Source organism: Sminthopsis crassicaudata, chromosome 5, assembly GCF_048593235.1.
Source record: "Sminthopsis crassicaudata isolate SCR6 chromosome 5, ASM4859323v1, whole genome shotgun sequence".
NCBI classification, from domain to species: Eukaryota; Metazoa; Chordata; class Mammalia; order Dasyuromorphia; family Dasyuridae; genus Sminthopsis; species Sminthopsis crassicaudata.
The window spans coordinates 134,376,215-134,390,386 of NC_133621.1; the positions used below are offsets into that span (position 1 = coordinate 134,376,215).

Sequence of the window (14,172 nt, forward strand, 5' to 3'; positions counted from 1 at the left end):
TTTGTCAAGTTGCACAATAAAAATCAGATCAAAAAGAGAAAAACCACTAGAAAGAATCCTGTTCCCCGCCCCCTGCAAAAAATGGTGAAAATACTATGTTTTCATCCACATTCAGTTTCCTAGTTTCCAAGGAAACTCCACAAGGAAAGACCACATTGTAATAGTTCAATTAATACTACATGCTCATTGGTGGATAAGTGAACACCTGTATCATGGCATTAAAAAGAAAAAATTTAAATTCTAATAAAATACTTGTATATTTGGAAGCTACTAAATGCTTGTAAGTCACTATCATCAACTTGGAATTGGAACAAAAAATACTGATTAAGAATTTAGTATTTTGCCTGTCATTTTCAACTTTTAAGTCATGGGCAATAGTAAGAGACTAATCTTCAGCTTTCTGCTTCTTCCTGTTTTTTGTACTTAACAGATGACATTCTATTTCTGAGTCTTCATGATTCTATCATAACTACTTTATTTTATAATAGTATTTTATTTTTCCAAATACATGTAAAGATAGTTTTCAATACTCATTTTTGTAAAACTGTATTCCAAATTTTTCTCTCTCTCTTCTTTATCTTCCCCTCCCCAAGACAGCAAGCAATCTGATATAGGTTAAATATGTAGAATCTTTTTAAACATATTTCCATATTTGTCATATTTTGCAAGAAAAATCAGATCAAAAGGGGAAAAAAGAAAAAAACAAGCAAACAACAACAAAAATTCCAAGTATTTTAAAAGTAAAAATGCAACAGATTTTTGTAAAAATTATGCAAAAAAATTCAGCCCCAAAACTTTGACTCCATTTTTTAACTAAATTGACAATTTTCTTTTTATAAAATATATTTTGCCAAATTGAAGAAATATCAGACAATTAAACATAATGTGATGTAAAGAGAGTGGGTGCATCTTCCCACTTTATCATTTAGCTGGCTTTAGACAAATTATTTACAGTTTTATGGGCTTGAGTTTCTTCATCTGCAGAATTAGGAAGCTGAAGTAGTTGATTCCTAAATAATTACAGAAGATCCATTCAAGCCAACTTATGAATAGTAAGTAAATGATCTACTAAAAAAGGGGGGGGGGAGTTGTTTACTTTTTTAATTTACCAAAATCAAACTTTCTGATGCCTTTTATTTAGAGTGAAGGACTTTCAGAAACTTGAGATAAATTGGAAATATTACCATAGTAAATCAATGTGAATGGGATTTGATTAAAATTAATTTGGTAACAAAGACTTTATATCTGACTTTTCCAGATATTCAACCTCTGGCACCTTAATGGCTTGACCCAAACGGGATGAGTTCATGTGCACTGCATACATTGCTTCCCATTTTTTTCTTCTTCAAAAGTATTCATTCCAGTGGATAGAGCACCAGCCCTGAAGTCAGGAGGACTTGAATTCAAATGTAATCACAGACACTTAACACTTAACCCCAATTGCCTCAGGAAAAAAAACAAAACAAAACTATTTCAGAAGTTATTAATTTGTAATGGTAGAGTAAGTTTCCTCACTGGGAATCCTCTCCATCAATGACATCTTTGATTTCACAACAACAAAAAGGTAGCTAATATCAGAGATTCACATTAGAAGTAAATTGCTGAAACAACTGTTTGGACACGTATACATATATTGTATTTAATTTATACTCTAACATATTTAATATGTATTGGTCAACATGCCATCTGGGGGAGGGAAGGAGGGGAAAAATTAGAACAAAAGGTTTGGCAATTGTCAATGTTGTAAAATTACCCACGCATATATCTGGTAAATAAAAACTTGAAAAAAAAAAAAAAGAAGAAGTAAATTGCTGGAGTTCTTTCTTCTAGAGCTTTCTGTGACAATGACTTTATTTCTGTCCAACTTTATGGAGTTTTTTAGTGTAACACATATAACTGTGATCCCCAATGCCTGAAGACCAGGCATATCACATTTACAAGGTTCTTGCATATCCATCAGGTGACTGTGAGATATCTAGACTCAGCAAAAAGCTCTAATTTTCAGTGATATTTTCCCCTTAATTATAGGAAGTAAACCACTGTACCTCAGTTCTGTTTAGCCATTGTTAGTTATATCAGCTTTTACACAGAAAAGCTTGTTTTATTTTATTTTTAAAATTTCAATAGTACTCTATTATTTCCAATTACATATAATTATAGTTTTTAGCATTCATTTTTATAAGGTTTTGAGTTACAAACTTTTTTCCTCCCTCCTTCTCAACCTTACTTTTCCCCAAGACAGCAAATAATCTGATATAGTTTATACATGTACAATCATTTTAATATATTTCCATATTAGTTATGTTGTGAAAGAAAAATCAGAACAAAAGGGAAAAACTACAAGAAAGAAAAAGCAAATAACAAATATAGTATGCTTCAATCTACATGCCGTTTCCACAATTCTCCCTCTGGATGTGGATGGCATTTTCTAATCCAAGTCTATTGGAATTATCTTGGATCACTGTATTGCTGAGAAGAGCTAAGTGTATCATAGCTGATCATCACACAGTCTTGCTATTAATATGTATGATATTCTCCTGGTTCTGTTCACTTCACATAGCATCAGTTCAAGTTTTTACAGGCTTTTCTGAAATCAGCCTGCTCATCATTTCTTATAGAATAATAATACTCCATTACATTCTTACACCATAACTTATTCAGCCATTCCCTAATTGATGGATAACCACTCAATTTCCAATCCCTTGCCACCATAAAAAGAGCTACTACAATTTTTGCACATGTGGATCCTGTTTTCTTTTCTTTTTTTTTTTTTTTAATGAGCTCTTTGGGATATAGATCCTGTAAGAGACCCTTCTAGATCAAAGGATATTCAGTTTTATAGCCCTTTGGGATATAATTGCTCCCCAGAAGGGCTAGATTAGTTCATAACTATCAACAATGCATTAATATTCCATTTTCCCACATCCCCTCCAATATTTATCATATTTTTTTTGGTCATCTTAGCTAATCTGATAGCTGTGAGATGGTATTTCAGAGTTATTTTAATTTGTATTTCTTTAATAATAGTGAATTAGAGCATCTTTTCATGTGACTATAGATGGCTTTATCTGTTCCTATCCTTTGACCATTTATCTACTGGGGAATGACTTGTACTCTTATAAATTTGACTGTATGTATTTTGGAAATGAGGCCTTTATCAGAAATACTGGCCATAAAAATTGTTTCCCAGCTTTCTGTTTCCCTTCTAATCTTGGCTGCATTGGCTTTGTTTGTGCAAAAACTTTTTAATGTAATCAAAACTATACATTTTGTATTTCATAATGTTCTCTTTTTTTCTTGTGTGGTCATAAATTCCTCCCTTCTCCATAGTTCTGACAGGTAAACTACCCTTTGTTCTCCTAATTTGCTTATAGTATCACTCTTTATCTAAATCATGAACCTATTTTGACCTTATCTTGGTATAGGGTGCCCTAGTTTCTACGGTATTATTTTCCAGTTTCCCCTGTAATTTTTGTCAAATAGTAAGTTTTTATCTCAGAAGCTGGAATTTATCAAACAGTATATTACTATGCTCATAGATTATTGTGTTTTGTGAAGCTAATCCATTCCACTGATCCATTACTTTTTCCTACCAAGGTTTTGATAATTCTGCTTTGTATTATAGTTTTAGGTCTGGTATGACAAGGTCACCTTCCTTTGCATTTTTTCCCCATTACTTCCAGAAAGGAAGGCATAATCACAAATATACAAGCTTACTTCTCCAAAAGGTGGGAAGCATAATCTTTTTTTCCTTCCCCTTCCTCTTCCCTTCCATAGAACACAGTCTAAGTTCCAAATCTAAAACTGTCCTTAGACTCCAATCCCAGGCATTCTACTTATTGCTTCTCTGACAGAGCTGGCTACTTTATCCTGATTCCAAAGTAGTTACCATGGCTGGTACTTCTAGGTTCCATAGGGAACAGGAGAAGGAAAGTTTTTCTCCTCACACTGGTTCCATTCATGATGTGGTGAATTGTGATCTTCATCCTCTGGACAGCAAATTAAGAGTAGCAGAAAAGAAGGAACAGCTCAGTTTCATCATTTTAAAAGATGCTGACGTGGTTTTAGCAGGAAAATGATGTGTGTGGTTGGTGTGACACCCGAAGATGGAAGGCACCAAAAGTTGGGATTCACTCATGAGAAGAATTCACAATGGCCATTCTCTTTGGCAAAAGGTAGATTTATTTAGGGGAATAGGTTACAGACAAAATGAAGGTATACACCAGACACCAGGAATGGTAAATATGAAATAGAATGGGAGAGCCTATGAAAGACTAGTTCCTTAGTGGAACTCACAATTACCCAGTAGAAAGGGAGCACCCCATGAGGTGGGGGTGTGTCCTTAGCTGGCAGACTAAATCCTGAAAGGGACTTAACACCCCAAAAGAATTAGGTAGTTATAAAGAGAAGTGGGATTCGGAAGCATAGTGGAGTTAGGAGAGATGCCACATAACATGGGGGAAGGGGAAAGGAAAAGACATCTCAGGCAGAGTGCAATCATGGATTGATCCAAAGAAGGGAGTAGCCATGGGGTGACCCATAAGTAGATTTTAAAGGGAAAATTTAACATGACTGGAATTTCTGACAAGGCATGGCAAGGTGAGACTCCTTAAGACCACCACAGAGGGTAGATCTCAGGGGTTTGACATTACTTGGATTTCTGACTGGAACTCCCTAGAGAGTGGGACCATGAAGCTAAATTGATTTCTATCAGTGCCTTCTCCCTGCTTGCCTCAGGGATCAACTCTTCAGCTTCTCTCGGTTCAACCACTCCTCCCAGGGCAAAGAATCAGGACCTCATCAATCCAGGTAGTCAATCAAGGAGGTTATCTGATGCAGAGGTCTCCATTTTAGGCAATCTAGACTAGTTCCAAAAATTTCTCAAAGATTCCTCTATAATAATATAATAAGATAAAGCAGGCATGCCAAAACATGCCGTAGAAAATATCAATTTTCCCTTTTTCCATCAGGAACTTTATCCCTTCAACAATCCTGTTATAGATGTTTAGCTAATTTCATGAAGCACTTCATAGCACCAACACTATAAATTTTGCTTTTTTACTTAGTGGTAGTCACAAACTATGATTATTAGCAGCTGTAATCCACAGTAGTCCTAACAGCTTTCAGAGTTATTAAAAGACTTAATTTGATTTATACTTTAAAGTTTTTCTGTGGAAGCAGAGGTTGTAGCAAATGCTACTCAGTACAATGATAGGATTTTAAACAATTGCAATTGTTTAGAATAATGCTCCAATCCACCAACTATTTATTGAGTACCTACATAACACAACCAGAAGACCTTTAATGACTGACTCCAAAGACAAAAGAAAAATGGTACCTGTCCTCCAGGAACTTAGAATCTATTTACAATGCATACTAAGTATTGTTGGTGAAGAGTATGCTCTTATTAAGTTGTAGTTTTCCATTAATATGTGAAAACTTGATCCATGTAAAATTTTCCTTTTCCTATTCCTTAGCTATACCTGTTTTTGTTAACATAAGAAAGATTCAATTCACTCCTCTAAGGAAGATGCAATGGAAAACATGAGAAAAGAAAGCCTTTTGACAGTTATATAGAATTGATATTATAATATCAATATTATATGCAGATTCCTTCTATTTGCATGAATGAACAAGGCTAATTAAGTAGGCAGTTGTTTTTCTATAATCCACTCTGGGAAATGATGCAAATATGAGGTAAATAGCTTAAAAATAACTGTTAGCATCCTCCTCCAATTTTATTGTCATTTTTATTTCTATTCCTAAAAATAAATATCTAAATAATCATGGAGCAAAAATCTTTGCCAACTTCGGAATAAAACTCCATATTCAACAATTAAGAATCAAATCAGATCTTTTGTCCTACTGCTGCACACAAGTGTATACTCAATTAATATTAAATGTAAGCACCTTTTTCTCTCTCTCTCTTTTTTTTAAAGGGTATAGTAATGGAGTGAGTATAGAGTACAACAAAAGTTGTACTGAAAATCAATACACAATGCAAATAAATTATTAATCCTTTAAGCAGTTCAAAGGCAACCATAATCCCCCTCCCAAACCTGTTATTCCACTCTCTCTGCTGCATAAATATTTTGTGAGGGGAAAAATAACACATAATCTAATCTAAAATAAAATGTATCTTCAGAATCTTAAATAAAAGGTAAGTTTAAAATTATTTTATTACCTGGGCACTATAATTTGTTATTATGGAGATGTACCAGATTTTCACTGACAATATTTGGTATATCAATGTCCTTTTTCCAATGATGACTGAAACTACTACTTTCATTGAATGGCATTTAATTAAAGAGAAAGCAAAGTATAGTTATTGTTGTTTGTCCTTCATTTTCCAAGAGGACTCAGACATAGGGAAGGAGAGGTCAAGACTTGCAAATTAATTGGATTTAAATGAGGGAGGGCTAAGCAAACTCACTAGCTTCAGTTTCTGTCTTCCAGAGCCCTCGGAATCTAGTGGCAAAAAAATATGGACCACTGGAGATGGCCCCGAGGCAGTAGGAGGCTTCAGCCTTTTTAAGATTAGTCTTTAACCGGTCTCTTTGTGTCTGAGTCAACAGCCATTTAGCAATTAAGCTAGGTGAAAATATGGCAAAGAATGGCCTCTTTTACCTATTCTCAAAAAAAAAAAAAAAAAAAAAATCAGTCTGGGAAAGGGAAAACCCTCGGGGTTTCTGGTCAAAACAGAAACAATTGCTATTTTCATTCACTTTGAGCCATCAGAAACCAAACATTAAATCCAAGACTTGGATAAGGATAAGGATAAGGACTTGGATAATAAGGCTTGGATTGGGACCATTGTAGACCAATCCATGACAGCAATATAGTAGAACCAGCTGGAATCTGATTCCTGGTTCTTGGTAATAGCTATGTGACCCTGAGCAAGTAACCTAAACTTGATTTCTACACCTATAAAATGAAGTTAATCCTAGGTAGCCTAGGTTTTTTGGGTATAAAGCACTTAATAAATGTGAGGTGGCATTTTGACATTTGTTAAATGCTTTTCATTGTCTTTAGACTTGATCCTAATATAAGATGGAGTTTTTTTTTCCCCTTTTACAAAAAAATTTCATTTTAAAAACAAAGATATTTTCTTTCCAAGGATACTTCCTTGGAAAGTTCTTTGAAATAGGATACATACGGTTTAACTTATATTGGATTACTTGCTGTCTAGGGGAAAGTGGGAAAGGAGAAAAATTTGGAACACAAGGTTTTGCAAGGCAAATGTTGAAAACTATCTTTGCATGTATTTTTAAAAATGAAAAGCTATTTTTTAAAAGAAAATAAAGAAAAAAGAAATAGAATATGTACTTTGACAAGCTGAAAGAACATAGGGGAATGTGAAGCTGGTCAGGTGAGGCAAAGAATGAGGATGAGAAATTCAGTTATCAAGTGTTTGTTGAAGAGATTAGATTTGTTCCCTCCCAAACAGGTTTTTCCTGTTTAGTAAATGCAGGTAGGTTTGCGTCCTATCTAACCCTCCTTCCCCAATTCCTTTGACCCCCAAGAACAATGAATTTGGAATCAAAGGACTTGAGGTTTACTACAGCCTCAATCTCATACTGACTGCCTCTCTGTCCTTGTTCAAGTCACTTAATCTTTCTGGGCATCAGTTCCTTCATCTGTAAAATTAAATGATTGGACTAGATTTATTAAAAGTCCTGTCAAACTCTAAATCAATCACTATGACCCCTTTAAACAGCAAAAATATCAATAACCATAAAGATAGGGAAATATTCACACCAATAAATAATTTAACATTTGAAAGATATGCTCATTTTTTCCCAAGAGATGGTATTTGCTGAATGGATAATGAAATTATCTACTCCCGTTCATCTGAGTATTAGAAATGTATTCCTCTTAAATGGAAAATTCTTACCAAACTTATTTCTCTCTTTTCCTGAAACTCAGAAATTCTTCTTCAGAAATAATGTCATATTGGGAAATGGTTTAAATAAATTACCTTCTTCAATATGAAATAAGGCCTGGCTGAACACTTTCAAAATGTCTTTGCCTTTACTGTGGGTTAGATTTCTTTCTTAAGGAACAGGCCTTAAACCAAAAGCAATCTGATTCTAACTGGCCAAGCCTCATTTGGTTTTTGTTTGGGTCCCAATTGACTCAGGTTGAAAGTAATAGCAGTCATTTCTGCTGTGGCCAGAAACCTTCAGGGTCTTCTCCTCCCAGATGTATTTATTCATGTATTTGTTTGCTTGTTTATATTTTTTGTTTTATATTTTTTGGATTAGGTGGAAGAGGAGAGGTTTGTTGTTGTTGTTGTTGTTTTTTGTTTGTTTTTGTTTTTTTTTTGTTGTTGTTTTTGCCTCATTTGCTACCTAGTCTAAATTACTGAATGGATGAGGCTTCAGACAAACTAAGACCTGTTGAAGACCTTAGCTTAAAAAGGCCAAAGTCTCCCATTTCATCAAGGGCCATCTACACTTGTCTTGGTCTATATCTTGCCACTGGACTCAGAGACTCTGGAGGGGAAAGTGAGGCAGGTGATTTTTGCTCAGCCCTTCCACTTGTATGTCACTTTTCTGATGTCATGGTCTTCTTCAAGAACAAATACGACAAACAACAAAAAGTGTTGCAGAAACTCCATGTTCCTATGAAGAGTCTGGTGATTTTTTGGGGGTATTAGTCCATGAAGACAATTTTCCATACATTTAATTACAGGGTGGCCAATTTTTTTTGGATATAAGTATCTCTGAACTCATCGAGGCTTGTCATCCGAGAAAATGAATACACTCTGTCATTGGGTCCATTCTTGAACCCTTCCAAGCTTCCTGAGAGCTACTAGAGTCTCAAATGGTATGGTTTTTGAGAATCTATGGTCACCTCTATGCCAGATTAAGGCATCAGAGAGTTGTGGATTTCAAGCTGAAATGGAAAGTTTATCTAATTCAACCTCCTTATTTTACAGATGAGGAAATCCTGACAAAGAGAGGTAAAAGGACTTATTCAGGGGTACACAAGAAATAAGTAGCCAAGACCATGTACAATTGTTCAATCATTTGTGTCTGGCTATTCATGATATTGGGATAGTTTGCCATTTTCTTCTCTGCTCATTTTACAGGTGAGGAAACTGAGGCAAGCAGGGTCAAGAGATTTATCCAGATCACACAACTCATTGAATGTCTGAAGCTATATTTGAACTTAGGAAGACTCCTCTTCCTGTTCAGATCCAGCCTTCTATCTTCTACAGCACATAACTCTGCCCTTTATCCCAAATCCATTTCACCTCAAATGTGCTTGATCTCAGAATATAAATATAAATTTCAGGGATAATTAATATCATATTAACCACAAAAAACAATTAAAAATAAACAAGAACCTCTCACAATATCAAGAAAGTAAGCTGAACATTTAAATAAAAATATTTTAAATTTTTAAAATTCTAGTCATTAGTAATCAGTGAAAAACTTTAGAGGCTAAAGTTGTTAGGAATGTAATTGCTTTAATACTAATTGGGACGAGATGATTTGATTGTGAGGCTATTTAGAAAGATCATTTCTATTCCTTTTTGAAGTTAGTTCAAAGGACACACACAGCTTACTTCTACAATTGGCTGACTTAATCAAATTTTACAGAATACTAGAATTTTATCAATACCTGAAGATAACTATGCTTATGAAGTCAACTAGTACAAATCCCAGACAATGAATGATCTAGATTCACTAGACTTTATTGCTGCAAGTAAACAGAAACAGTAATCAATTGTCTTTTTTGAAGTCACTGTAATTCCCTAAATTTTGCACTTGTCCAAGAGAAAAACTTCCATTTATCTTGACAGTTGCCTCTAGTACCACCTGAGGCAACTCTTGGCAATTTTTCTATCATTCCCCACCTCTCTCATCCTCTCTCCTCTCCTTTTCCTCCTTCCTTTTCTCCATTCCTCTTATCTACCAGAGTAGCAGTGGTCCTCAAACTTTTTAAATAGGGGCCAGTTCACTGTCCCTCAGACTGTGGGAGGGCCAGACTTGAGTAAAAACAAAAAAAACCTCACACTCTGTCTCCACCGCTCAGCCCATTTGCCATAACCGGGTGGTCGCATAAACGTCCTCAGTGGGCCTCGGGCCATAGTTTGAGAACCCCTGATATAGGGCATTGCTTGAGATATTCAGGCCAAGCTAAAGAGTCTGCTCATTCCCCAATTAAATAAAAAGTGTTATAACATAAACCATAGAACCTTAGACCTCAAAGGAAACTTAGAGATCTTATATATATAAAACACATAGAAATTATGTAGAAAAAAACTATTAAAATAGAAAACATCAATTGTTTGCTTATTCCTTTTGCTATAGGTTAAATAAATACTGGAGGGAAAATGTTGGATATGGTAGCTGAGGGGCCAGGATTACATCCCATTTGTGATGTTCATTAACCTGTATGTCCAGGAATGCTCTCCCTTCTCATCTTTCCTCCTGACTTCCTTCAAGTCCTAGCTAAAATTCCACCTTCTACTGAAACTTTTCTCAATTCCCCCTTAATTCTTGTAGGCAACTAAGTGGTACAATAGATTGGAACGCTGCACCTGAAGTCACAACACCTGAATTCAAATCTGCTCTCTGACAGTTATGTGGCTGTGTGACTGGGCAAATCACTTAACATCTGTTTCCTCAATTGTTAAATGGGCATAACAATAGCACTTACATTTCAAGGTTGTTATAAGAATCAAATAAGATAATATTTGTAAAACAGCATAGCATAGTGGGCCTGATATATAGGAGGTGCTATAAAAATGCTTATTATCTTCTCTTCCCTACACAGATTGTTTTCAATTTGCCATATAACCTGATTGTACACAGTTGTTTGTCTGTTTCCTCCTCTTTTAGTTGGTGAGCTCTCTGACAGCAGGGTTGCCATTTACCTTTCTTTGCACACAGTGTCTTGAATATAGCAGATGCCTGATATTTAATGACAGACTGACCTTAATGTCTTGGATTCCTCCTTCAAACATAACTTTAAAGCTCAGGTTGGGAGACCTTGGCATAGTAAGAAGTAAGTAGTAATAAGTAAGATCTTCTGATTTGTGTTCTAGTCTCAGCTTTGTCATTTATGAGCAGAGTAGGTTGATGCAGAAAGGTCCCAGCTTCAAATCTTGTCTCTGATACTTGCTGACTTGTGACAATGGAAAAGCTGAGTTAATTAATTTAATATTTTTCCTCTCTAAAATAAAGCTGATGTCTATATTATTTACCTGAATGAGTTGTGATTTTGGTTATTACTTAACCTGTATAGGTCCCAATTTTCATTTGAAAAAAAAATTGTATAAATGATCTCTAACATCTCTTTAGGAATTTTTAGCCAGAGACTATATAAAAGGTGATTTAAAATATATTTTTTATTTTTTATTAAAGCTTTTAATTTTTAAAACATATTCCTAGATAATTTTCAACATTAAGCCTTGCAAAACCTTGTGTTTCAAAATTTTTTCCCTTCCTTCTCCTCAACCCCTCCCCTAGACTGAAAGTAACCCAATATTATGTTAAGCATGTGCAATTCTTCTATACATATTTCCACAATTATTATGCTGCACAAGAAAAATCTAAACAAAAAGGGAAAAATTGAGAAAAAACAAAATGCAAATAACAATAAGAAAGTAAAAATATTATAATCCATAGTCTCCACAGTTCTCTCTGGGAGCAGATGGCTCTGTCTATCAAAAGACCATTGGAACTGGCCTGAATCAAAAGATGGCTTAAAACATTTTTTTTTTTTTATGATTGTATTATAATATAACTGGTTTTCTCATTTTTCTGAGAAAGTGCCCATAGGCTTCATCAGACTGCCCTGGGCGTCCATGGAACAAAAAAGTTAAGAACATCTCTTAATTCTTGGCGTACACAATTAAATTATAAGTCCTGGTGTTCACGATGTTGACAGGGTAATTTAAAGGGGTTCCAGTTCCTTCACCAGTCAATCAACAAACATTGATTGAATGTCTGTTCTGGATGGACATGGTGTAAAATTGCTGGGGATATGGAGAAAAAAGCCCAAGTCGCTTGCCCCGAGGAGACTGTTCTATGGGGCAGAGGAACAACTTAAGGGATCAGAAAAGACAGTTTCATGCAGAAGCTTGCACTTTAACTGAGATTCAAAGTACAACTGGGGTTTGTGCAGATGCAAAGGGGAGGAAGTGTGTTTGAGGTGGGGGGGGCAGCAAACGCGAAGTCATCAGTCTCAGGAGATGCCGCGTCTGCCAGGCCGCCGGTGGGTCTGTGATGGGCAGCCGCATACAGTAACGTGCAGTAACCGGACTGATCTGCAAAATGGCACTAGTGCTGCCTCGGCCCGCCCCACGGGGCTCTCATGGGGCTAACATAGAACTGTTGTAAGTGAAAGTGCTTCTGGACACTAACCCCTCCGTCTGCAGCTCAGGGCTGCTGCCATTTACCTTGGAAAGCTTAGGAACGGCTTTATAGGAACAAAGACATTTGTATAATAGCGCACAGCTAACAGCAACCTGCGCTAATCCAGGGACATTTTAGTCAGAGTGGGCTAATGGTCATTTTGAGCCCAGCACACTATTCCTTTCAGCTAGAGGAAGTTAATATACGGTAAAAAGACAGCACTTCAATGGAAAACAAACTACAAAGCAGAGAAGCCCCAGACGGCAGCAGATCTAGGGAGCCTCGAAGGCGCATGCGCTCAAGATCCGGTGGGTTGGAGCGGGTTAAGATGTGGGGGGGCGGGGAGGGATAGGAAAGGAGCTCTGAGCTTGGGCCCTGAGCCCCGCCCCCTCCAGCTGCTCGCCTTCCCAAATAACCCAAATCCGCCGCCGGGGCTTCCCCATGATTGGCCTTCGGCCCTTTCCGTTTCCGCCCAGCCCTCCAGTTCTCACCAATCCTGACGTGCGTTTGGTCCGAGAGCCGCGGAGGTGGGGAGACTGTCGTTGCTCTTGCTCCTCCTTTGCCTTCTACCCCCCTCTCCCGCTGCTGCCTCTGCTGCCTCCTCCGCTGCTCCGCTCCGCCGTGTGAGTGTCTGCTGGGGCCCGAGCAGCGGGCGGCGGCGGCGGCGGCGGCGGCGGCAGTGGCAGGGACATGGAGCCCGGGGCCGGGGGCTGGGGCGCCGCTCGCGGGCAGGGGGCCGGGCCCCCGGGCGGCCAGCCGCCTCGGGAGCAGGAGCGGAAGCTGGAGCAGGAGAAGCTCTCGGGGCTGGTGAAGAGCGTCCACCGACGGCTCCGCAAGAAGTACCGCGAAGGTAAACAGCTTGGGGGGGGCGGGGTTGTGCCCGTAGCTGCGCTCCCTTTCATCCCTCCCAAATCACCGCTCGCCCCCTCCCCAGCCTCCCAGTCTTTTAACCCTCTCCTCCCGGCCCCCAGGATACAGGAAGAACTTGGGGGGCATTGGCAATGGGAAAAGGGGGGCTGAAAGAAAAGGAACGCACCCCCCCACACACGCTTCCACCCCTTCCCCAAATCAGGGTCACTGAGGTCGCTGTTGCTCTCCCTCCCCCTCCCGAGCCTGGGACCGGGAAGGGGGGGGGAGGGACACGCTAAGAATTAAAAGTACTTGAAAAGGTGGAGTGAAGAACCCAGATCCTGGAAAAAAAATTAGGTAAAAACCGTTATCCCCCGGAGGACGAAAGTTGCCCCCTCCTCCCTTTTCTGTCACTTCCCTCTTTTTCTGCTTATTCCCTATCTCCCACCTTTCCTTCCCTCCCCCATCCTATGAGTCGCCGGCTTTCGGGGGGCTGCGAACTCGGCAGGCCTTGTGTGGGTGTGGTGTTCTAAAAGCGAGTTCCAGATCCCCCCACCTTTTACCCCACTTCTTCCTGTACTAAAATGTTTTTGACTTGGGTAGAGGAGGAATGGAAGTTATAATTAGTTTTTCAAATGGATGGATCCTCTTATCAGTGTCATTATGTCATAATTTTTTTGCTGGCTGTGTCTGAGAGTCCAGTCCTACCATCAGTGGTAGATAAGTAGCTCCTCAGAATGGTGAGAGCTAGTTGGAGAACCTTAATAACTTTTATTTGTGTTTGAAGGAAATAATAAAATAGAATAAATATCGTTGCGATCTAAAAATGTAGGCGGGCAAACAGTATGGAATATAGGTGGCTTTATTCTTAAAATCACAATTAGATATTTTCAATGATAAATAAAAATGTCAATCTTTTTCCTTCCTTCCAGTGATTAGGAAACAATTTTCT

The 14,172-nt window shown here is 37.9% G+C and overlaps 1 protein-coding gene across 1 annotated transcript in view; it reads left to right on the top strand.

Annotated features, from left to right (window-relative positions):
- The first annotated feature begins 12,945 nt into the window (after nt 1-12,945).
- SAMTOR (S-adenosylmethionine sensor upstream of mTORC1) overlaps nt 12,946-14,172 on the top strand; it is a 66,086-nt gene continuing 64,859 nt past the window's right edge. Inside the window, exon 1 of the mRNA XM_074268274.1 lies at nt 12,946-13,221. Within this exon, the coding sequence (XP_074124375.1) occupies nt 13,062-13,221 (160 nt within the window). The 5' untranslated portion in view covers nt 12,946-13,061. The remainder of the gene's footprint in view (nt 13,222-14,172) is intronic.